This window comes from Lutra lutra, chromosome 4 (genome assembly GCF_902655055.1).
Source record: "Lutra lutra chromosome 4, mLutLut1.2, whole genome shotgun sequence".
Taxonomy (NCBI): Eukaryota; Metazoa; Chordata; class Mammalia; order Carnivora; family Mustelidae; genus Lutra; species Lutra lutra.
Window position 1 is genome coordinate 166,732,134 of NC_062281.1, and position 26,696 is coordinate 166,758,829.

The window sequence follows — 26,696 nt, forward strand, 5'->3', positions numbered from 1 at the left end:
CTCAGTTGGTTTGGTTTCGGCTCAGGTCATGATCTTAGGGTCATGAGATCGAGCCCTCCATTGGGCTCCATACTCAGTGCTAAGTCTCCTTGAGATGCTCTTTCACCCTCTCCCTCTGCCCCCTCCCCACACCCGTGCTCTCTCTTTGAAAATTAACTCTTTTAAAAATGCAAATCAAAATCACAATGAGATAACCACTTTATACATTAGGATGGCTATTACCAAACAACACAAATAAAAAACAGAAAATAACAAGTACTGGCAAGGAAATGGAGAATGTGGAACCCCTGGTGTTGTCAGTAGGAATGGTGCAGCCATTGCAAAAAATGTCATGGTAGTTCCCCCCAAAATTAAACAACTATCATATGATCCAGTATCCACTTCTGGATATACACCCAAAACAATCAAAAGCAAGGACTTGATTAGGTACTTGTACCCATGTTCACAGTAGCACTATTTGTAATAGCCAAAAGGTGGAGCAACCCAAGAATCCACCAATGTGTGAATGAATAAATAAACTGTAGTATGAACACACTATGGACTTTTTTTTTTTTTAAAGATTTTTATTTATTTATTTGACAGAGATCACAAGCAGGCAGAGAAGCAGGCAGAGAAGCAGGCAGAGAGAGAGGAAGGGAAGCAGGCTCCCTGCTGAGTGGAGAGCCCAACGTGGGGCTTGATCCCAGGACCCTGAGACCATGACCCGAGCTGAAGGCAGAGGCTTTAACCCACTGAGCCACCCAGGCGCCCCACACTATGGACTATTATTGTCTTAAAAATTAAAGGAAACTTGGGGCACCTGGGCGGCTCTCTCAATTAAGTGTCTGACTCTTGGTTTTGGCTCAGGTTATGATCTCAGGGTTGTGAGACTGAACCCCGTGTCAGGCTCTGCAAAATCTGCTTGGGTGTCTCTCTCCCTCTGTTTCTGCCCCCACCCCCACTCACTCTCTCTCTAAAACAAACAAATAAATCTTTTTTTAAAAAGGAAATGTGAAGGACATCTGTGGGTGACTCAGTTGCTTAAGCATTTGTCTTCAGCTCAGGTCACAATCCCAGGGTCCTGTGGCTGAGTCCCACACTGGGCTCCTTACTAGCGGGGAGCCTGCTTCTCCCTCTGCCTGCTCTACCTGCCGCCTACCCTGTTTGTACTCTCTCTCTCTCTAACAAATAAATAAAATCTTAAAAAAAAAAAAAAGAAAAGGAAATTTGAAAATACTACAACATGGATGAATCCTGAAGACATTATGCTAAGTAAAATTAGCAAATCACAAAGAGATAAATAATGGTTTCCACTCCTATGTTGCACCATAGTCAAATTCTTAGAGACAGAAGGAAGTATGGTTGTCAGAGGCTGGAGAGAGGGAGGAATGGGGAATGAGTATCTAATGGGTGCAGAGTTTTGGTTTGGGAAGATGAAAATATTCGGGATAGAAATGGTGGTGATGGTTTCCTATCAATGCAATATATTTAACACCAATGAATATACACTTAAAAATGCTTAAAATGGTAAATTTTATATTATGCACAATTTTATATTTACTACAATTTAAAAAACACCCCAAAAGGGGTGCCTGGGTGGCTCAGTTGGTTAAGTGTCTGCCTTCAGCTCAGGTTATGATCCCGGAGTCCTGGAATTGAGCCCCACATCAGGTTCTGTGCTGATCAGGGAGCCTGCTTCTCCCTCTCCCTCTGCTACTCCCCCTGCTTGTGGTCTCTCTCTCTGTCAAATAAATAAATAAAATCTTTAAAACAAAAACAAAAAAGAGTCAACTTCATGTCATTTTCGATTGGAACTTTCAAGAAACATGAGTGAGCGAGCATACAACAGGAAGATGGGGAGGAGAAGAGGATAAATTCAAATACCCTCCATTTCTGCTTTAGTGAGTCATTATTACTAAAAGGACTGATCTAGAATACTTTTTAAGTTTGGAGATTTTAAAATCCAAGCCTTATCACACTGGGGGAAAGTATTACAATTTGGACGTAGCCATGTAATACAGTGAAATGCTATGTCCTGTGGTTGTGCATTCAAACCTATTACCCTCATCATTTGCCAGCTGACCTCTCTGGGTCTTGATTACTTTAAAATCTGTCACCTGAAACTGAGTATTCATTTTTCCCCAGACATTATACAATATAGCTTTTAATAATTAAGAGTTCAGTAAAAAAGAAAAAAACAAAACAAAAACAAAACAAAAAAAACCCTTCTTAACCATTTTTCAAAGTACAGTTCTGTGGCATTAAGTATATTTATATTGTCATGCTACCACTACGAACATCCATCCATAGAATTTTCACCTAGGAGCACCTGGGTGGCTCAGTGGTTAAAGCCTCTGCCTTTGGCTCAGGTCATGATCTCAGGGTCCTGGGATCATGCCCCACATCAGGCTTCTGTTCAGCAGGGAGCCTGCCTCCTCCTCCTCCTCTCTCTCTCTGCCTGCCTCTCTGCCTACTTGTGATCTGTCTGTCAAAAAAAAAAAAAAAAAGAATCTTTAAAAAAAAAAAAAAAAAGAATTTTCACCTAAACAGTAACTCCCTATTACTCCCTCCCTTCAGCCCTCTGGCAACCACCATTCTACTTTCTGTGTCTATGTGCAATATAGCTTTCATATTATATTTTCTGTGTGAAGAAGCAGTACAAGAATATGATAAATGGCATCAGGGTAGACAAATAGATCAGTGAACAGAATAGAGTCCAGAAGTACACCTACATACATATGGCTAATTGATTTTTAAAAAGGTGCAAAGGCAATTTCTTAAATTCAATGAGAAAGCAGTCTTTTCAACAAAGGAATGCAGTATTTAGATATTTATTTTAAAAACACAAAAAACTTCCAACACCCCCCATACAATATACAAAAATTAGCTTCAAGTAGATCATAGATCTAAATGTAAAACCTCAAATTTCTGGGCAAAAACATAGAAGAAAATCTTTATGGTCTTGAGACAGACAGATTTCTTACATATAGAACATGAAAAACATAATTCATAAAAGAGAAAGCTGATAGACTGAACTTTATCATAATCGAGCACTTGTATTCTTCAAGATACACTTGTTTTTTTTTTTTTTTAAGATTTTATTTATTTATTTGACAGACAGAAATCACAAGTAGGCAGAGAAGCAGGCAGAGAGAGAGAAGGGGAAGCAGGCTCCCTGCTGAACAGAAGCCTGATGTGGGGCATGATCCCAGGACCCTGAGATCATGACCTGAGCCAAAGGCAGAGGCTTAACCCAATAAGCCACCCAGGCACCCCTCAAGATACACTGTTAAGAGAACAACAACAACAACAACAACAAAGCCACAGCCCAGGAGAGTATTTTTGCAAAGAATATATTCAATTCCATTTTTCCCCTGACCCCGGCAACTCTATGGTTATAGAAGGGATCAATTTAATAGAAATTAACCATGGCTTGGCTGATTGTGTGCCCACCTAGTTATGTAGGACTTTTCCCTCCTGTCTTACCCAGTATCTCCTAGTAGTTCTTCACGGTATCTCACATGAGTTCACCAACAGTTCAGTCCAGAATGTGTGACATCCACCTCAACTTATCCTTGTGATTTGCTCCCTACGAGCAGGTAGAGAGCGCCTCAGGCTTTCCCCATTGGCCACATCACCACAATGCAATCTGTGTCAAGTCCAAGGGTATTCCCTCCAGAGTCCCAAGTGAACCACAGTCAGAATGTGTATAACTTAGAAGTGATACAAATCACCATCCCCATTCTGCCCACTCTTTGCCATCAAGCCTCAACATGAAAAAATATATCTATTTTGTGTGTCTACACATACACACACACACAGATAGGTATTTGATGGTTTATGTCCAGAAACAGACTCCCACACACATCCCTCTCAAACCTCAACAATAAGAACACAAACAACCCAATTTTTAAATGGCCAAAAGATCTGAAAAGGTACTTCACCAATAAAGATAAAAGGATGGCAAATAAGCACATAAAAAAAATATTCAATATAGTAACTAATTAGTGGGGCACCTGGGTGGCTAAGCCAGTTAAGCACCCAACTCTTGACTTCTGCTCAGTCTTGCTCTCATCAGGTGAGATCAAGCTGTGTCAGGCTCCACACTCAGTAGGGCATCTGCTGAAGATTCTCTCTCTCCCATTCCTTCTCCCTTTGCCCTTCTCCCCATTCACGCATGCATGCATAGATAGCTCCCTCTCTCTGTCTCTCTCTCAAAAATAAATAAATCTTAAAAAAAAAAATTAGGAGCACCTGGGTGGTTAAGCTTCTCCCTCTCCCTCGCCCATCCCCTGCGTGCTCTCTCTCTCAAATGAATAAATCAGTCATTAAATAAAATAAAGTCATTAGGGAAATGTAAATTAGAACCACAAAGAGCTACTATTAATTTCAGAATGGCTTAAGCAAAGACTGGCCACACCAAGTGTTGATCAGAAGGTGGAAAATTAGAACTCTCGTACATTGTTGGTAGGAATGTTAAATGATACAACTATTCTGAAAGACATGTCATGTGATCCAGCCATTCCACTTAGGTATTTATCCAAGAGAAAGCATCTGTCCACACAAAGACTTATACACTAATGTTCACAACAACTTTAACTGTAATAGCCAAAAACGAGAAATAAGCCAAATGTCTATCAATAACAGATGAATGAGCAAATCATGACAGAACCATAAAATAAAATGTATTAACTAGTAATACAAACAACTTGAGTGAATTTCAAAATAATTATACTAAGTGAAAGAAGTCAAAGACATTGTAGAGTTTAATTTATATGAAATTCTTAAAAATGCAATCTAATCTATAAAGACAGAAAGCAGCTCAATAGTTGAGTGACGGTGGAAAGATGGTAGGGAAAGAAAGAGGAAACGCAATGGAGTGAGAAAGAACTTCTAGGGGTAATGGATATATTCATTATCTTGATTATTTCATGGGTGTCTGGATATGCCAAAGCTTATCAAATTGCACATTTTAACTAGGAGCAGTTCACTGTATGTCAATTATACTTCAATAAAGCTGTTTTTAAAGACATACAGGCTATAGGGTGCCTGGCTGGCTCAGTTAGTGGAATGTGTGACTCTTGATCTCAGAGTTTTAAGTTTGAGCCCCACGATGGGCATACGGATTACTTAAAAATAAAAAAAAATTTTTTTTTTTTAAAGTAGGCTCCACACCCAATATGGGTCTTGAACTCATGACCCTGAGATCAAGACCTAAGCTGAAATCAAGAGCGGGACACTTCAAGCAGAGAGAGTCAATTATCATATGGTTTCACTTATTTGTGTTGCATAACAAATAGCATGGAGGACAAGGGGAGATGGAGAGGAGAAGGGAGTTGAGGGAAATTGGAAGGGGAGGTGCACCATGAGAGACTATGGACTCTGAAAAACGATCTGAGAATTTTGAAGGGGTGGGGGGTGGGAGTTTGGGGGCACCAGGTGGTGGGTATTGTAGAGGGCACGGATTGCATGGAGCACTGGGTGTGGTGCAAAAATAATGAATACTGTTATGCTGAAAAAAATAAAAAAATTAAAAAAAAAAAAAAAAAAAAAAAAAAAAAAAAGAGCGGGACACTTAATTGACTAAGCCAAACAGGTGCACCAAAAATAAAATTTAAAAAAAGAAGACATGGGCCAAAAGTACACAAAAATCATAAAAGGAATTTAAATAAATTTTGTTTCAATTGTCAGATCTATCAGACTTATAATTTTTACTCTAAAAAATATAACACTCCTGTGCATAAATATAATGTAAAAAATGAAAAGATAAACTGAAGAGAAGATAATTCTAAGGTATATGACCAGTAAAAGATTCATGTTTAACATACATAATTTCATAAAAACTGTAAAGAAAAAGTTGGGGTTAAAAAAAAGAAAAAGTCGGGGAGCCTGGGTGACTCAGTTGGTTTAAGTGGCCAACTCTTGATTTCGGCTCAGGTCATGATCTCAGAGTTGTGAGACTGAGCCCCACAGCAGGCTCCCCGCTTAGTGTGGAGTCTGCTTATCCCCCTCCCTCCCTGCACTTTTCTGCACGCTTGCTCTCTCTCACCTGCTTTCAAATAAATAAATCAGATCATTAAAAAAAAAAAAAGTAAAGAAAAAGACAAATAAGGGACGCCTGGTTGGCTCTTGTCAGTAGTGCATGCAAATCTTTGGTTCTTAGTTCAAGCCCCACGCTGGGTGTGGAGACTACTTAAAAATAAAATCTAAGATAAAATAAAATGGCAATTAACCCAACTAAAAAATAAGAAAAAGAAATTCACAGAAGAGAAAATATGAATAGCAATAAATATAACTAAACCTGTAACCCCTTACAAGTAAGCAGGAAAAAAAAATTAAAACCACAATGAGATATCAGAGTCCACCCATGCAAATGGCTAAAATTTAAGTACACCAAGTATTGGCAAGAACATGGGGCAATGTTCAGTTTCACATACTGATAAGTGGCATAACTTGGCAGTATTTATTATAGCTGAAGGCAGACCTATATATGAACCCAGCAACCCCACTTTAAGCATATACTCTAAAGAAATTCTTGTACCCAAGCATCTCAAGATATACTGGAAAGATGTCCACCTCAACAGTTAATGTAAATAAATGCCTCTAAATCCATTAATAGAAGAATGGACAAATGAATTATAATATACTTACATAATAAGACACTACATGCCACTGAAAAATGAATGTGCCAAAGCTATAAAACAAATACAGATAAATCTTAGATACAGTATGTTGAATTGATTTTATTTTTCCATTATGCTGAATTAAAAAGCTGAAGAATAGATATAGTACAGCATTTAAGTAAAGCTGAAAAACACAGAGAATAATACTACAGACTGTATTAAAATGCACAAATATTAAGTCAAGAGATGCAGCAGAATAAATAAATACCAAAATCAGGATGGTGGTGGGAGATCAAAGAATCTGTGAAAGGGTACACAGGTAGCTTCAATCATTCCACTTCTTAGGTCAGGTTCATTTTATACTCTCTTTACTGTTTTCTATGTTGGAGATATTTGACACTCAACATATGCTTCAAAGTTCTGAGCAAAACTGATTTTCAACCTAGATTCTTTCATCCAGTCTAACACAAACAAGAGATAGGAGAGATCTCAGAAAGCTACTAGAGGGTATTCCTTCAGACCCAAAGTAAGGGAGTAAAAGGAGAAAAGGACACAGGAGGTAGGAAACAGAGAAGAGGGAGAGAAGAAAAGATGTTCTAAAACAACAATTGATAAAATGAAAATGTATTTAAAAGAGTAACAGGTGGGGCATCTGGCTGGCTCAGTCAGTGGCTCAGATCAAGAATACAACTCTTATATTCTCTTGATCTTGGGGTTTTAAGTTTGAGCCCCACATTGGGTGTAGAGATTACTTAAAAATAAAATATTTCTTAAAATAAAATAAAAATAAAAAGGTAAAAGGTTAAGTACAAACCATATAAAAACCCAAGAAACAAAATGAATGCCCCACTAACTCATGTAACCCATAACACTTTAGTAATTCTTTCAAAACTTTTTCTATACATCACTGCTTTTTATCTTGGATATCCTTTCATACTAATACCTATAGCACTATCTTATCTGTTTAAATTTTACTTAAAAAAATACTGAAATACAACAAAAACATAAAATTCACCTACAATCCCACCACTTTAAAATTTTGTATGCAAAAAAGAAGTGAAAAATTACACTTGTATTCCATCTAATTCCACTCCCAATTTCCAACCTCCAAATACACCCTAAAAATATTTTTATTATGTACCTAATGCCTTAGGTACATAAACAAAAGTTTTCCAAGTTCTTTGTAATAATCTCCTGGGTTCAAATGTCTTATTGGTTTTGTGATGTTCAAAGGGTACTTAATTTTTTGGCATTTCCAAGCCTAAAATATAAAAGATTTCTGCATTCCTACTCTCCCTTAAATTAGTAAGGTCTTCCCTTCTTAACCATATACTTGCTTCAATTTTTTAGCTTGGAACCAAGGCCAACAAAGCGGACTACAGAAAAGTAGCAAGGAAAATCATTTATTTATAATCTATACAAACTGGAAAAGAACAATGTTGTTTATTCAAACCCATTTATATTCGACCTCAAAATTATTAAGCAATGGGGCGCCTGGGTGGCTCAGTGGGTTGAGCCTCTGCCTTTGGCTCAGGTCATGATCCCGGGGTCCTGGGATCGAGCCCCACATCGGGCTCTCTGCTTGGCAGGGAGCCTGCTTCCCTTCCTCTCTCTCTGCCTGCCTCTCTGCCTACTTGTGATCTCTCTCTGTCAAATAAATAAATAAAAATCTTTAAATACAAAAAAAAAAAAGAAAAAATTATTAAGCAATAATTAAACATGGAATTGTTTCACTTATACTCCTCTTACCTAAGGGCAAACTAATGGAAGATGGATAAATACATATGATCATCAAACACTGACTACAGCTCTATTGTAGCAATAAGCAAACATAACATAAAAATTGTTTAATGTTTCTTTTCTCCACTACACAATAAACTAGGAGGGCAAGAACCATATCCGTTTTCTCATCACTGTAGACCAGAACCCAGCATACTGAGTAGTATATAGCAGGTATTCTGTAATGACTTGCTTCTGATGCTTGGTAGTATTTTTAAAGGATTTGCTAACTTATTTTTGAAGTTTGACTAAAACAGTTTTTGAGGGACGCCTGGGTGGCTCAGTAGGTTAAGCATCAGCCTTCGGCTCAGGTCATGATTCCAGGGTGCTGGTATTGAGCCCTCTGATGGCTCCCTGCTCAGTGGAGAGCCTGCTTCTCCCTCTGCCTCTTGCTCTGTCCCCCTCTCTCTCTGTCAAATAAATAAATGAAATCTTTAAAAAAAAAAAAAAGTTTTTCAGATACACATCTTTGATGAGAGTAAAATATGACTGTATACTAAAACAAATTCAGGGGTGCCTGGGTGGCTCAGTGTAGCTGAAGCGTCTGCCTTCAGCTCAGGTCATGATCCCGGGGATCCTGGGATTGAGCCCTGTGTCGGGTTCCCCACTCAGCAGGGAGTCTGCTTCTCTCCTTCTCCCTCTGCCCTTCCCCCCATTTGTGCATTCTAATAAAATCTTTTTTTAAAATTTCTAAATAAATATGTAAATAAATAAAACAAATTCAACTAAGTAGATTTGGTTCCAGATTCTCACTGCTTCATTCAAATCCTACAAAGGAGAGCAGCAGAATATTGACCAAACTGCACTAATGAGAATTTTTACAAGGAAATGGTTAGATCCTATTTTTTAGATGGGTGTTCACAGATTAATGATATGCTAGTCATGAATTTTGTTCGGTGGTAAATAAGTATGTCAATGTTCAGAATTTTTTTGATACTACCACCTACTTGAATCCTCAGCCCACATCCTACAGTGAGGAGTTTCCCCCTTAAAAGTTTTAAGCTGGAAAGGCAGTGAACTAGGTAACTTCTAAAGTTCTTCCCTCAAACATATGATTATTAAAACATGGCCACCTTTTACCCAGGAACTCAAATTCAATGTGTTACAAATTCAAATCACTTTTGGTATGTATGGATTTCAATAAAATGAGATACATAATTTAAATGCCAAACAGTAAACCAGATTAAAACCAATAATCAAGGGAATAAAAAAAATTGTATACAGAATGATCTATTAAACAGGTCAAACTCATTATTTCCACTAGATATGGATCCCAAAGGGCATCCATAGTTTCAACATTAAAAAAAAATTACTGTAAATTACACTTCCAGTCTGCAAAGCTCATCACCGGCTCTCTGAATCTAAAACCACATTGCAAATACTCTATAAACATCTAGGAAACTTTTTTCTTTTAATGAGCTGTATATCGACAGGAAAATGGTGGAAAGCTGCCCTACAAGATATACTTTAAAACATTACTGAGGGGCGCTTGGGTGGCTCAGTGGGTTAAGCCGCTGCCTTCGGCTCAGGTCATGATCTCAGGGTCCTGGGAACGAGTCCCGCATCGGGCTCTCTGCTCAGCAGGGAGCCTGCTTCCCTTCCTCTCTCTCTGCCTGCCTCTCTTCCTACTTGTGATCTCTGTCTGTCAAATAAATAAATAAAATCTTTAAAAAAAAAAAAAACAAAAACATTACTGAGGATGGAAAGGAAATAAAGAAGTTGACAAACTGGGTACCTATCTGCTACCAAAAGTTATGCTAATGGCATTGTTATACTGTCCCACTTAATATTCACAATCACCTATCAGGGAGCTTTCTCTTACCTCCAATTTTATATTCAAGAAAAAGATCCAAGGCAAGGTTTAAGGTCACAAGAATATTAGAAAGCATATTTAGAGTGAAATCTCCTAACTTCTATTGGATATGCTATCCATTTCATAAGATAATAAAATATAAGACAGACCAAAGTTGATGTATCCACATTTACTGTTAGAACTTTGTGGGATAATTTCTTCTGTATTTAACATATTCAGTTATCAAGTCCCTTACACACTGAAATAAAGATTTCACTCTGAAGGAAAAAGCCAAATAAGGACAATGAACATAACTAATGTAAACAAATAACTTCAGTTCAAATTAGTACAGTGGTTTCCACTGGGGTGGGCATTTATACTATAGGGGTAAGCAATAACCTACTAAGGGCAGAAATACAGTATTAACATGTTAAATGATTTTCAAATATTTCATCTTTTTTTTTTTTTTTAAGATTTTATTAGAGCTCGTTGGGGCACCTGGGTGGCTCAGTGGGTTAAGCCGCTGCCTTCGGCTCGGGTCATGATCTCGGAGTCCTGGGATCGAGTCCCGCATCGGGCTCTCTGCTCAGCAGGGAGCCTGCTTCCTCCTGTCTCTCTGCCTGCCTCTCTGCCTGCTTGTGATCTCTCTCTGTCAAATAAATAAATAAAATCTTTAAAAAAAAAAAAAAGATTTTATTAGAGCTCGCACACATGCACAAGAGGGGTGAGGGGCAGAGGGAGAAGCAATCTCCCACTGAGCAGGAAGCCTGATGTGGGGCTCAACCCCAGGACCATGATATCATGACCTGAGCCAAAGGCACATGCTTAACCATTTAACCCCCCAAATTTCATCACATTAATATTTTTCTGTGATTGCTTATAATATAGGAACTGCATTAATAAAAGATTTATTATTCATTTATTTCAATAAGGATAACAAATGTTTGGAGAGTTAGAAAATAATCCTTGGCAAATGTTTTTCAACAGAAAAATTATGTAATTTTGAAGGAAAATCAAAGCTTAAAAATTATCTCATTTAAGCAGCAATCTGAAACCCCCAAAACAAACTGATTTGGCCCAATTCATACATCCATTCAGTGGCACCTTACTTAAAACACATAAAAATAACAATATAAGAAAAAGTTAGCTAATGGAAAGCACTAGGGTCTTTCCAGTTATTCAGCTATGACTTAAGTCTTCCTAGACACTAGAAGCACTGGTATATAACATCAATAAACATTTGTTGGAAAATGACTACATGGGCATTTCTCACAGCAACAAGCAATCACTAATTTGTATCATATATTCCAACAGCTTCAGGTTAGGCTGCAACTAACTATGCTTCTTTAGAGCCTTTTCAAAGCAGCATGGAATCTTAAATTACATCATCACTCTCCAAGACTAGACAATCAAAAAATTTTTTTAATGTCTTTGGCCCATTTTTATTTATTTTTAAAGATTTTATTTATTTGTCAGAGAGAGAGAAAGAACAAGCAGGGGAGCAGCAGGCAGAGTAGGCAGAGGGAGAAGCAGGCTCCCCGCCAAGCAAGGAGCCCCGTGCGGGACTTGATCCCAGAACTGCGGGATCATGATCTAAGCCAAAGGCAGCGGCTTAACTGACTGAGGCACCCAGGCATCCCTAGACAAGCAGATTTTTTTTTTTTACTATTTTATTTATTTATTTGACAGAGATCACAAGTAGGCAGAGAGGCAGGTGGGGGCGGGGAGCAGGCTCCCCACTGAGCAGAGAGCCTGACTCGGGGCTCGATCCCTGGACCCTGGGATCATGACCTGAGCCGAAGGCAGAGGCTTTAACCCACTGAGCCACCCAGGCGCCCCAAGACAAGCAGATTTTAATGACTTTCAACTAGTAACATTTTATTTTTTTTAACTAATAACATTTTAAAATACAGGTATGCAAAAAAAAAAAGTAAAGACAAATTTCAAGTATCTAATACACATGAAAAAGCATGCAAATGCTGTTAAGATGAAAATTAGTAAAATGGTATGAGAGCAATTACTTGCCACTATCAGACTGGCCGATATTAAAAAGTTCAATAACACCAGTGTTAGCAAGGATATAGTCAAACAGGGACTCCCAAACACTACTGACAGAAGTACATATTCTGCTTTTTGTAGGCTAATATTCAATAAAATTTAAAATAAACATTCTCTTTAATACAGTAATTTCAATTCCAAGAATTTATGCTATAGGGGGGCACCTGGGTGGCTCAGTGGGTTAAAGCCTCTGCCTTCGGCTCAGGTCATGATCTCGGGGTCCTGGGATCAAGCCCCGCATCGGGCTCTCTGCTTCTCCCCTCTCTCTCTGCCTGCCTCTCTGCCTACTTGTGATCTCTGTCAAATAAACAAATAAAATCTTAAAAAAAAAAAAAAAAGAGTTTATACTACAGGTATTAACAACCACTGCTTAATGTTTAAGGATGTTCACTGCAACCTTATTTATGATAATAAAGAAGAACAATGATTTAATTATGGTACATGCTCAACATGTGTTGATATAGAAAATTGTTTTCAATATACTAAATTAAAATCTAAATTGCAGATTTGAGTTTTTAAGAATACACAAGAGATTTAACTCTTCAGGGAGTGACTAGAGGGACTGAAGGCAAAAGATGGCTTTTACTTTTTCCTTAAGCCTTCCTGTAGCACTATGTATTTTTTATATAAAAGCACTGCTTTTATAGTTAAATTTTTTTTTTTTTAGTTAAAAAGTGTTGAGGGGTACCTGGGTGGCTCAGTCAGTTATGCAGCTGCCTTAGCTCAGGTCATGATCCCGGGGTCTGGGATAGAGCCCTGAAGCAGGAACCCTGCTTCTCCCTCTCCCCATCCCTCCACTCGTGTTCTCTCTCTCAATCTCTCTAAAATAAAAATATTTAATTAGGGGCGCCTGGGCGGCTCAGTAGGTTAAGCCTCTGCCTTCAGCTCGGGTCATGATTCCAGGGTCTTGGGATCGAGCCCAGCATCAGGCTCTCTGCTCCGCGGGGAAGCCTGCTTCCTCTTCTCTCTCTCTGCCTGCCTCTCTGCTTACTATGATCTCTGTCTGTCAAATAAATAAATAAATAAATTTTTAAAAATATATTTAATTAATTAATTTTAAAAAGAGCACAGAAGTCTTTGCTACCTGCAGAATTTAAAATCAAGGGTGTTTTTCAATGGAATACTATGTTTTCTTTTTTTAAATAGTAAATGTGTATATTCCATGAGAAAGATGTCTGTATTACGTTTTAATAAATAACCTCAACACTATTTTTCTAAAAATGTGTGTGTGTGTGTGTATATATACACACAAAAAAATTCTGTAAGTATACATTCCCAAACTGTTCACAAAAAAATTCTGTAAGTATACATTCCCAAACTGTTAACCAAAGAAAACTATTAATCTAGAAAAACACAGTACTGAACTATAAGGCTATGTGACAACTGTCATCCTTTACTGGCTCTTCTTTTACACTGTTCTAGTTTTTTACAATTAGATTCTATTCATGAATTGTTGGAACAATTAAAAATTCCAATCTTTAAGCAATCTTAAGAAAGAAAAACAAAGCTGCAGATATCATAATTCCAGATTTCAAGATATACTACAAAGCTGTAGTGATCAAAAAGTACAATACTGGCACAAATACAGACATACAGATCAACGGAACAGAAAAAAGAGCCCAGAAATAAAGTCACGCTTATGTGGTCAATTAATATATGATGAAGGGAGCAAAATATAAAATAGGGAAAAGACAGTCTCTTCAATAAATGGTGCTGGGAAAACTGGACAGGTAGACGTAAAAGAATGAAAATGGACCACTTTCTAACACCATATACTAAAATAAACTCAAAATGGATTAAGGACCTAAATGTGAGGCCTGAAACCATAAAAACCCAGAAAAGACTATAGGTATCAATTTCCCTAACACCAGCCCTACCAACATTTTTCTGATATATATCACAAGGCAAGGGAAACAAAGCAAAAATCAACTCCTGAGAATATATCCTTTTGCACCACAAAGGAAACAATCAACAGAACAAAAAGACAACCTACTGAATGGGAGAAGATACTTGCAAATGATGTATCTGCTAAGGGGTTAATATCCCAAATATATAAAGAACTTAAACAACCGAACACCAAAAAAACCCAAACAATCCTATTAAAAAAATGGGTAGAGGACCTGAACCAAATTTCTCCCCAAAAAACCATATAGATATCTAGTCAATAGACACATGAAAAATTGCTCAACAGCTCTAATTATCATGGAAATGTAAATCAAAGCCACAAGGAGATATCACCTTACATCTACCAGAATGGCTAGAATCAAAAAGACAAGAAATGACAAGTGTTGGTGAGGATGTGGAAAACAGTATGGAGGCTCCTCAAAAAGTAAAAATGGGGGGGGGGCAGTAAAAATAGAAGTACCAAAAACAAACAAACAAACAAACAAAAACCCAACCCCAGAAGTACATATGACCCAATAATTCCACTTCTGGGAATTTACCCAAAGAGAACAAAAACACTAACTCAAAAAGATAAATACATCCCTGTGCTTACTATAGCACTATTTACAATAACCAAGATATGGCAGCAATGTTAAGTGCATCAACAGACAAATGCATATACATACATATAATAGAATATTACATAGCCATAAAAAAGGGGATAAGATCTTGCTATCTGCAACAACATGGTTGGACCTAGAGGGTACTGTGCTAAGTGAAGCAGGGCAGACTGAGAAAGACAAATAACAAAGGATTTCATTCTCATGTGGATTCTAAAAAAACAAAACAAATGAATAAACAAAAAAACAAAAAAAGGAGAATCAGACCTATAAATACAGAGAACAGAAGGTTGCCAGGGGAAGGGGGGTAGGACAATGGGAAAAAAAAGTTGGGGGGGTGGGAGATACAGGCTTTTGGCTATAGAATGGGTAAGTCATGGGAATAAAAGGTACAGCATAGGGAATATACTCAATGACACTGTAAAAACGTTGTATGGCTGACGGATGGTAGCTAAACTTGTGAGCATAGCATAACATATAGAGAAGCTGAATCACTACATTGTACACCTGAAACTAATGTAACACTGTGTCAACTATACTCAAAATTTCTTTTTTAATACTTACACACACACACATACTGTATACATATTTTCCCAAAAATCAGACTAATAGGCCAAGCTATTAATAATGAGATTACAAGGTGGTTTCACTTTCTGCATTTACACATCTTGTCTTAAGCTTTTAGAATGAGCATGTATGAGAATCACAAAAATTTTTAAATGCAGATATTTAGGTTTTTTTAAAGATTTTAGAATTTATTTATTTGAGAGAGGACTCATCCTCACATTCACATAAGAATGTGTGCATGTCCAAGTGGGGCGGGGTAGGGGGGAGCAAAGGGGGTGGGGAGCAGAGGGAGAGGAGGAAGGAGACTCCAGGCTGAGCAGGGAGCCTGATATAGGGCTCAATCCCAGGACCCCGAGATCATGACCTGAGCCAAAGGGAGACACTTAACCAACTGAGCCACCTAGTGGCCCCCATATTTAATTTTATTACTTTAAGATATATCTTAAGTATTTTAAGCATACATATTTAAAAAGCAAATTTAAGAAAATGAAAGCACAATTAAAAATATGCCTATTTTATACAACCATATATCATAAAAATGCGATTTCCAAACTAGGTCATTCATTCTATCATATCTGGTAATAATTCCTAAATATGTTCATATTAATAAAGCATTACTGTACTGGCTAATGTGACACATTCAGGCTATTTCCTTGGGAGTAAAAATACTATGTAATCAAGTGTCAGCACAAAAACCTAACAGATAACCCCAAAAAGGACAAGCAAGGCATTAAAAAAAACACATTAAAGAATTCAGACACAGCACAAAAATGAGAAGAAAGAGACAAATACATTCATAGTTCCCCAGCTAGCTACACTGCAGAAATTCAGGTAAAACTAAATGAATAACCTTGAACTCAAGATATGTCTGAAATAGAATTCAATCTCAATTTCAAAAAAAATTACAATACACTGAAATATTTTTCATATGGGACAGTATGTATAATTCAAAACCTGCAAAAACTTTAAAGGGAAACTTTTTTCATAAAAAAGATCATTATCATGTTTTAAGCTGAAACTGGGGAATCAAAATTCAGTGGTATGTATACATACAGCAATCCACTCTTCCCCAGTGATTTACTTTGCTATAATGAAAGAAAAACATGGAATTTGGGGGTGATATCAGGTTTAGAACATGGCAAAATGTTAAATATTCTGGACCTGCTAAGTTTGGCAAATGCTGCACAACACTTAATGCTCTCTGGGAGACTTACAATGCATCTTACCATATATGACACATTAAAAAATATGTATCCCAACTTATATGAACACAGAATCCTTAGTTCAAGAAGTACTAACTAAAACATAGAACTCATGGAACAAAACACAGTTTAGGAAACGCTGATATAGGAAAGAGAGCATGGTCTTAGGAGTCTGAAGACTCTGCCACAGCAAAGTCTGTCTGGGAAAGTTACTTAACCTCCCTGAGCCTCAGTTTTCTATCTGCAAAATGAAAATAACACCATTTACCTGAGTGCTTGGCACAAAAAAGATGATTGCCTGATAAGTAAATAAATAGTCCCTCTAATTTTTCATGTAATGTTTTATATGTTGGCTTTAGTGAGCAATCCAAGTATGAGGAATCTATTTTTTTTATACCATCTTGCTCAATCCCATATCTATGTTCCAGTTTTCCAGTTTGATGTCAATCATATCCAAAATAAATGTTTCAATCTGGCTAAGCAAACCCTGTTTAAAAAAAGTCTTTAAATATTTGTGGAATATAGACAACCATGCGAAATTTTTTTTTAAAGATCTTATTTATTTATTTGACAGAGAGAGAAATCATAAGTAGGCAGAGAGGCAGGCAGAGGGAGAGGGGGGAAGAGGCTCCCCGCTGAGCAGAGAGCCCAATGCTGGATCCTAGGACCCTGAGACCATGACCCAAGCCAAAGGCAGACGCTTAACCCACTGAGCCACCCAGGCGCCCCAACCATGGGAAATTCTTAAGAAACATAAATAAAATTAATTTCTACTCTTCAGTAATGAAGATAAAGAATAAGAATGGATCCCTGCTGAGAAGCAACATAAACTGGCTAACCAAAAATGTCCCTATTTCTTAATAAAGACAGGTGTAAGACTTGTTACTCTCAAGAAATCTAGTCAGGGATTTAAGGAAGGAAGAAGATAAAAGATGAACAAATCTTGACTGAATACCCATTAAGTGCCAGGGACAATTCTAGGCACTGGGTAAATAAACAGTCAACACCTTCATGATGCTTACATTCGAAATGCAGAGACAGACAAATAGACACATTTGTCATAAGATATCAGATAGTAGTTGGTAATTTAAAGAAATAGAAAGCAGTGTTAAGGAGTTGGAAGAAGATGAAAAAGCTTTGTTTTAGATAAGGTAGTCAAGAAAGGCCTCTGGGAGAGGTGACAGTGTCTAGAACTAAGTGAAAACAAAGCATACTTTAGTTTACCGATGCCTTCGCAGGCTTGAAATAAGTGGTGCTTTCTACTAGACTTTTTATTAACATTGTTCAGAAGAGCACGATCCACAGATAGATACAGAAATCACTACTATAAAAGAGACTGGGTGGTACCAAGTAACCGATAGCATCAAAGTTCCCACTGCTTCACAAGTCGCATTTATCATTACGTTTTGGTCATATGCGGTACAATGTTAGCTTCTGCCATTATAACTACCTGTCATCCAGTCTCTATTTAGAAATCTCCCAAGAGAAGGCAGCACAAAAAGAAAAGATAAAGTATTAAAAATCCTTTAAAATAAAGAGTTCAAGAGCTTTAAAGTTTTCATGGCCACCAATCTCAAGGAGTTAGGAAGACTGATCTCCATCTCAACATCTTCGAACTGTTGCCTTATTCAGCTGCTAACTCTTCCTCAATACTATAATGCCTCCAATTTTCTCCCTCCAACAACACTACTCCTCATTCCACACATGTAAATGTGTACATTTTTATATGAACGGAGGCTAAGTTGACAAGGTATGTTTCCAAGAAACGCGCAAAGTGTCCTCTCCTATTCCATTACAGTAATTTCTTACGATAAAGTTGCTTTCTAACATATGAGATTTTACATCAAGTGTTCCTTTTGAAGTACTCACCTCTTGAGTATGTCATTAAGTTCTACAATGGAATTCATTCAACAAATTAGTTTTCTGTGCCAGGCACTGTATTAATTGCTAGGTACCAAGTATACAAAAAAGACTAAACAAGATCCCTACTCAGGTTGGTTTACTAGTCAATACAACAGACAAAGAAAGAAACAACTATTCAGGTACCACACTTACATAAAAGATGCTACTGGAGTATATTAAGTGAAAGAATCACCTCATTCTGTCTGCTGAAATCAGAAAACACTTCTGAAAGACTTAATATCTAAACCTGGTCTTAAAGGATAGATAGGCAGATGGGGAAGGAAGAACCTTAAGGTTAATGAGGCCAACTGAGAGAGATACTGTAGTGAAGGTAGACTCCCTCCCAACCACCCAAAAGGAAGCTGGAAAGGTTGGAGATGGGAGCTGGGAAAGGGGGAGGCAGTGGCCAGATTCTAAAAGGCTTTGTCTGCCAGGCTAGGCTATTAAGTCAGACTTTTATCTTGTCTTTGGAGTAAGAAACCATTTTAGAATTTTAGGGAATAAAGTGCCTAATGAGATTATATTTACAATTTAGAGAGAACACCAAAATGGACTGTAGATGAAGCCAGTCAGAAAGCAAGAGAGATTAATGAACAGACTGCTCCAATAGGACATCATGAAGCCTGAACTAAGACAGTGACAGAATGAAAAGCAAGAGTTAAAAGCATAGGTATGTACAAAGTGTCAAAAAACACAAACATCTAAGAGGAAATCTATCCAGTGAAATCAGAGAAAGCTTCATAGGAGGTGGTATGTGCCAGTGGGCCCTAAACAAGGAAAATTTGCTATACAGAAAATGAGAGTAAAGGACAGAGGACAAAACAGCACCGTGGGAGGGGAAGACAGAATGCTTAATGACCTGAGATCTTGTAAAAGTAGTAATTCTATCCTTTTGGAGATCAAGCAGTTGGTAAATATTTACTGAAAGCCTAAGAGGGATCTTGAAGAATCAGATGAAAATTAAGATCACCCTTCCCAAAGTAATGCACTTGGAAATTTACAGGCAGAATTTTAATAACAGGAGTAACTGAAATGGCATTTTGGTCCAAGAACTCCAAGTTCAGTACCGCTAAATAAGAACAGCATTATGATGATGGGATTGGCTAGGCTAAGAGCTGATAAGTAAACTGGGAGTAAGGCGGTGAAGACTTTTTATTCTAAGGCTAAGAAATCTGGAAAACTCAGACAATTTCAGGAACACTGTAGTTTACAGGTTATCTTATTTAGTCCATAAAACAATACATTTAATTGGATAACACTAAGTACTATGATTATTCTGTCAATGAGAAAACTAAGGGTTAAAGAAAATAACATACCAAGGTACCTCTCTAGTTTAAATGGTGAAGCCTGTATGCCTATCTGCTTTAGACCCTTTGAACTCAATTACTAACCTAGGAGAAACTTAAATATATGCCTTACTTATTTTAACATTTAAAAATCTATAAAGTCGGGGCGCCTGGCTGGCTCAGTAGGTTGGGGCCTCTGCCTTCAGCTCAGGTCATGATCCCAGGGTTCTGGGATCGAGCCCCGCATCGGGCCTTCTGCTCAGCGGGGAGCCTGCTTCCCCCTCTTGCTAAAACTACTTTGGTACTCTCATAGTATAATCATTCACTCAATAATTTCAAGTTTGTTAAGGTTACTTAAAAAGCCTTCAAAATACATACTACAAAGAAAACTACCAGTTGTATAACTTCAGGAATCATGATGCCCCCGCCCCAAAAAAGCAAAAACTTGAGAGGATATTATCAATTTTTCAACAAAACAGAGAAAGGCTTTTTTCTGGAGTTAATCTTATCCACCTCGCTTGGAAGACAATGTTTTCAGAAAAGGAATTAAGGGAAAGGAGGGAAAAGCCACATCCCATAGTCATTGAATACAAATATTCACTGAATACAAGTTGATCTAAGTATCATTTTCTTAGTAACTATTACTTCTGAAGTTTCATTTTTATCATCTTCACAAACTTCTGAAAATTGAAAACATGCCCAGAATGAGACAAGCTCTCTATCCTTTCATATGTTGGTTTATTTCTTGATTTGGTGCAATTCCAAAGATAGAGCCATACTGCAAGAGCTGGAGAGAATATGGTCCCAGCCTGTTGCAGGAGGAATCTACTTGGTACAACCTAAGTCTCGGGAACACTTCTAAACTAAATACCTGATGGGGAACCTGGTTGGCTCAGTTGATTAAGCATCTGCCTTTGGCTCAGGTCATGATCCTGGGGTTTTGGGATCAAGCCCCAAGTCTGGCTCCCTGATCAGAGGGGAGTGTGTTTCTCCCTCTGCCCTTCCACCTGCTTGTGCTCTCTCTCTCAAATAAATAAATATTTAAAAAGGAAAAAAAAAAAAAAACAAAAAACAAAAAAAACCCTGAACACCTGATGAAAATATTTTGTGTCAGTTAAGTATCTGAGAGAACACAAGTCAGGTTACTTATCTTTACATATTAAGTACTTCTAGAGGGCATGTTCCTGTCGCCAACACATAGTGCAATGTCAGGCACACCACAGTGAAGGAATGAATAAATCTTATTCTGCCTTTCAAATGTGAAACCAGGAGCTATTCAACCAAATTTGAATGGTGACATTGTTCCTCCTTCATCATAAAATTATGAACAAGGACACCCTGAATTGATTTTATCTTGGCTATTGAAAAAAAAAAGTGACAAAAATATTGTGGCAAATATTGTGAAGAGCTGTCTATAAACTTTCTAGTCTACTGTTTATATAAAGCATTACAAGGTGATAAAGGCCAGAAAACAAAATAAATTCCACAGGCACAGTTTGCTCAAGGTTATTAGCACATAAGTGGAAGAGTCACAATTAGGACCCAACTAGCTCTCAATCCAATGTGCTTCCTATTATATCAGTCATCACAGAAACATCTTTCTTATTTATTAGTCCAAAAAAAATATTTTGAGAAAAATTTAAGCAAGAGGAAAACTCGTAGAAAAGACAGATTACAAAAGTACTTTCCTTCTGAAATTCTTCTGTGCCCTGACATTTCTAGGTGTCACCAAGACTCAAGACATTTAAACATTCAGTTTAAATGAGATAGATGAGAGCCGCAAGTACCATGCATGAAGAAAAAAAGAAAGAAAGAAATTATATATATATATATATATACACACACACACACACACACATAGTATCCTCTGACAAACTTCAATTTGACTAGTTACATCCATTCTTGTTATCTTTCTATGATGACAACACAAACTTAGGCTTCCCCCAAATCTACATCTTCTCGTCATCCTCACTCTCCCTTCCTTGTCCAATTAGCTCCCCATTCTCCCAAAGCTTCAATTTTCCTTCACATCTCTACCTTTTGGCACTGAAATGCTCCGCTCCCCTCCCTTCCCCCAACACTGCCATGATGCATTTTTATCCTTTCAGCCATAGGGGCTTCCTGGACCACCCTATCTAAAGCGGCCTCTCCCAATTACTTCTAAGTTCATAACTACAAATCACAGTTAAACTTTTAATTGATTTTTACTAGCTAACTGTCGTTCCCATTAGGATGTCCCATGATGACTTTCCCCTCTACATTGTCTCTACAACACCTCCTTTTCCATCATTACCAAAACTGGTTTTGGAAATAGTTATTTCTACCACCTCCTCCTAACTGTAAGTTCATCAAGGTTGTAAAGTGCGGTCTTACTCATTTGCTCAGCACCTAGTGAAGTGCCTGACACCATCCAATGCATTCAGTTAAAGTTTGTTAAAATAAATGTGTGCAGTAAGTAGGAATATTCATTAATAGAGAAAAAGCAAAGAACAATTACACCTCAACACTTCCCAGTGCAGGGAAATGCTGTAAGGTGTAGACATAAAAACTGTAATGATACAATGTATTAGCAAGGACAAAATTCCATTTGAAGAGATGAGGTGTCTCTGGTTCGGCAGAGAGGAGGTAGAAAAGCAATCAAGCAAGTCTGCTTTTTATTTTCCACTGGACCACCAGAGCAAACTGTCCCCTAAAATTACAACTTTGGAACACTGCAATTTATTCAGCTAACTCAACTACTCATCAAGTGTCCAAGCACCCACATAATACTATTACTTTGCATTCTCTAAGATACACCAGGTGAGGAGCAGAGGATTGGCTCTGAAACATGGTAGAACAAACAGCAGAAGTCATAATGGCATATCTTTATAGAGAAAAATCCCGAAATGGCCATGCAGACCAATCTAAACATACCAATAAATACGTAACCACAGATTAGGACCCACTATAGCACAGAAATGGTCATACCACTACCAAAAGAGACCACACTCCCCCCACCTTTCTCAATCCTCTTCAACTCAAAGATCCTAATAGCCACCACTACAAAGCTCAATAGCCTCATTCCGGGTAGCACAAGCCTCAAAGGAATACAGGAGAGGCGAAAAGAAGAGCTTCACAGTCTCCCCCCCTCCCCGCCTCAAAAAAATAAAAGAAAATAATAAAAAATAAAAAACCAAACAACCAATGGGCTCCACAATCCCTAATGAGAAAGCCCCAGATGCCTTTCAAAGCCAACTGTCAGATCTTTTAGGGGCCCAAATGACGTTGACTCCAAAGATAAGTCTCTGGCCACAACATATATCTTCGGATTATTCAGGAAAACCCAGGTTTTCCAGTTTGGAGATATGCACTCAAAAAAAGGATCTCCCAGCAGAACGAGCAATCAATCTCTCAGGAGGCAATGGCGCTCCAACCACCCGGCAGGGGGACAGGCAACGGCGACAGGGCACGGCCCTTCCAGGGAGCCGCCGGCGCCCTCGGGGCTCTCAGTCTGGCCCAGCACAACCCGCCCTGGCGGTGGCCAAAGTCGGGCAGTGGTGAAGGGGGGCCAGCGGTCGAGCTTCCCGAGCTGGGCCTTCTCGGCCCGGGGGCGCGGCAAGACGCGAAGGTGGCGCCTTTCAGTCCGGCCCCGGCTGCTGCAACGGATCGGGGGCCTCTTCCCCTGGCCTCCCCACCCCGCCACCCTCACCCAGCCAGTCAGCCAGCCCCTCACCTGGCAGAAGCTCCGGCAGTAGTTCAAAGATGAGACCTCCGACACCTCCTGCTCCCTCAGCTCTGTCTCCAGCTGCCACAGACACGGTCGCAGTCCCGGGGCTCCAGGCGCCGGAGATGCAGGGCGATGACCCCGAGCCATGGACTCAGTCTCGGTTCCGTCTCCGGCTCCCGTTCCCGCCGGAGCCTCAGCCCCGGCCCCGGCGGCGACGGCGGCGTCTCCCTTTCCGTCCGCCATCTTCCCACGGCCCAGCAGCGCGTAGGCAACCAAGCCACGTGATTCAGCCCCGGCCCCGCCCCCGGCTGACCGCACGTGGTGACGCACTCCTTGGCGACGCGGGCGCGGGCCGGATTCCGTCACTGGGTCCCAGGGTACTCTCTCTCAGCGGCCTTCCCAGCAACCGCCCTGGCAACCGTCAGGAGGCTACTGGCCTCAGTCCTACCTGCCTCAGCCCTTCTAGACTCTTAAGAGTCACGAAGTCACCGAGCCTGACATACATTTAGACATAATCCAGATATGAGAGGGATGACACTGGAGCTGCGATCTCAAGAACGAGAGAAAAGCATCACCAGTAGAAGGAACATAAGCAAAGGTTGTGAAGCTGAAATGAAGACTAGCTCCGTGGGAAGGTGGTTTTTAACAGTGGGCATTACAAGTCAGTAGGGAAAGGATAACTCTTCAAGAAATGGTGCTGAGAAAATTTTTTCCAAAAGGAAGGAAAAATAATAAATGTTTCAAACCATATCCAAAAATAAATCCCAGAAGGATTAAAGGCCTCGAAATATTTTTCAGGAAATATATCTGTATGATATTAGAATAAGGAAGAATTTCTTAAATAAGATCCAAAAGGTACAAACCATGTGAGAAAATAGTTAGATTTGACTGCATTAAAATTTGTTAATTCTATAACAACATAAGTTTAAAAAGATGCAACACAAAGACAAGCCAAAAACTAGAAGGTATTCAAATAGATAAAACCAGCAAAAGATTAATATCCAAAAAAAGTTCCCAAAATCAAAAGGAAAAAAAGCATACAATCTAGTAGAAAAGTAAATAAAGGGTATACAGAGCTAGTTCACCAAAAAAGAAATATGAATGGCCAATAAACCCATGAAAAGATGTTTAACTTCACTGTAACTGTCAAGGTACAAATTAAAACAACATATGGGGCAACATATGGGGCTCAGTCAGAACAGTATGTGATGCTTGATCTCAGGGTAGTGAGTTCCAGTCCTATGTTGGGAGTAGAGATTAGATAAATAAATTATATGTAGACATAATTTCATACCATTAGATTGGCAGAAAATTTAAATTAGTACCATGTTTTAGGATTATTGAATTTATATATTGCTAGTGGAGGCATTTATTGGTACATCACTTAGAAGAATGTATAATATTTAATAAAATTGAAGATACAAACGTCCTGTGACTCAGCAATTCCTAACGTTAATAAGAGTTGATAACTCATTGAGATTTATTATGTGTCAGGCAGTTTTTAAGGTTCCTTACATATTTGAAATCATTTCATCCTACTAACAATACCATGAAAAGTTATTATTATTGCTTTCATTTTATAATTCAGGAAACAGACACAGAGAATTTAAGTAACATGACCAAAGTGACAGAACTAGCAAATTATGGTGCCTGGACTTCAATCCTAAGTAGTCTGCTCCAAAATCTGACCTCCTTTTCCATTTTTTTTTTTTTTTTTTTAGGTGGGGCAGGAGAAAGAGAGAATCTCGCAGGCACAGAGCCGGATGAGCTTGATCTCATGACCATGAGATGATGACCTAAGCCAAAATCAAGATTCCTTCACTTAACCGACTGAGCTACCCAGGTGCCCCGAGAATCTGACCTTTTAACCACTATGTTGCTGGTGTTCATTGTAACACTATTATAATGATAAAATATCAGAAATAGCCTAAATTTCAACAAAAGAGAGATGGACAAACAAATTATGGTATATTCACACATGGAAATATATAGCCAGTAAATGAATGAATGAAAACATCATATATTAGCATAGTAAACTGCATACCTCAACATTGATTAATTAGCACCTATTGCGCACTGAACAGATTCATAGAACAACATATTCTAATGGGCAAATGTGACTAAATATTAATGTGTTAGGTCTAGGTAGTGGGCACATGGTTTTCTATAATTTTCTCTGTGCTTTTTTGGTATCTTTAGAATATAAATAATTAAGTTTTAAAAAGTCGAGGGGCGCCTGGGTGGCTCAGTGGGTTAAAGCCTCTGCCTTCGGCTCAGGTCATGATCCCAGGGTCCTGGGATCGAGCCCCGCATCAGGCTCTCTGCTCAGTGGGAAGCCTGCTTCTCCCTCTCTCTCTCTGCTTGCCTCTCTGCCTACTTATGATCTCTGTCAAATAAATAAATAAAGTCTTTTTAAAAAAATAAAATTAAATTAAAAAGGCGAGATTGGGTGGTATGGAGAGAAGGTCAGTGTATCTGCAGTGTGATTCTGGATAGGAAAGGTGGTGGAGATGAGGTTGAAGGAGGAAAGTGCCAGATTATATACGATTTTATAGCTCAAGGCAAGCAGTGGGGATTTAAAAGTGTGACGAGTAGGGGCTCCTGGGTGGATCAGTTGGTTGAGCATCTGATTCTTGATTTTGGTTCAGATCATGATCTCAGGGTTGTGAGATCTATCCCCACATCGCCATCTGCTCCACACTCCCTTGCTGATCTTCTCTCTCCCTCTGTCCCCCTTCCTACTGTGCTCTCTCTTGCTCTCTTTCTTATTCTCTCTCAAATAGATAGATAAATTTATAAAATGTGACACGTAACCACTGGAAAGTGTTAAGTGGTTGTGTGATATCATCCGATTTACACTCTTGCTGCCACCATATGCAGAATAGGTGGTAGGAGGCAAGAATGAAGCTATTGTAGCAGTCCCAATAGTGAAGGTAAACAGATTACGGAAACATTTTGGAAGCAGAACTAACAGAAAATGCACGGGTTATGAGGAGTGAGGGAAAGAGAAGAATCTGAAGTGGCCACATGGCTTTTGGGTTGAATGGTTGGCAATGACACTTATCGAGAAAAATGAAGAATTAGAAAAGAACAGATTGGGGGAAAAGGGAGAGAGAACCAAGAGTCCTGCTTGGGACAGGTACAGGTTAATTTTAATTTTCCTATGAGATATCCAAATGGATGCACTTGGATATATATATGTCTTTGGAACTTCAGGTAGAGCAGGGCTGGAGACACAGAGCCATCGGTTATGTTCCTGCTGTAAGATAACAACAGAGAAAACCACAAACCTTCTTTG

General features: G+C 38.7%; 1 protein-coding gene across 1 annotated transcript in view; it reads right to left on the minus strand.

Moving 5' to 3' along the window:
* Positions 1-23,666, minus strand: part of RLF (RLF zinc finger) — a 94,703-nt gene extending 71,037 nt beyond the window's left edge. Inside the window, exon 1 of the mRNA XM_047726434.1 lies at positions 23,405-23,666. Coding sequence (XP_047582390.1) covers positions 23,405-23,641 — 237 coding nt within the window. The 5' untranslated portion in view covers positions 23,642-23,666. The remainder of the gene's footprint in view (positions 1-23,404) is intronic.
* Positions 23,667-26,696: the final 3,030 nt, after the last annotated feature.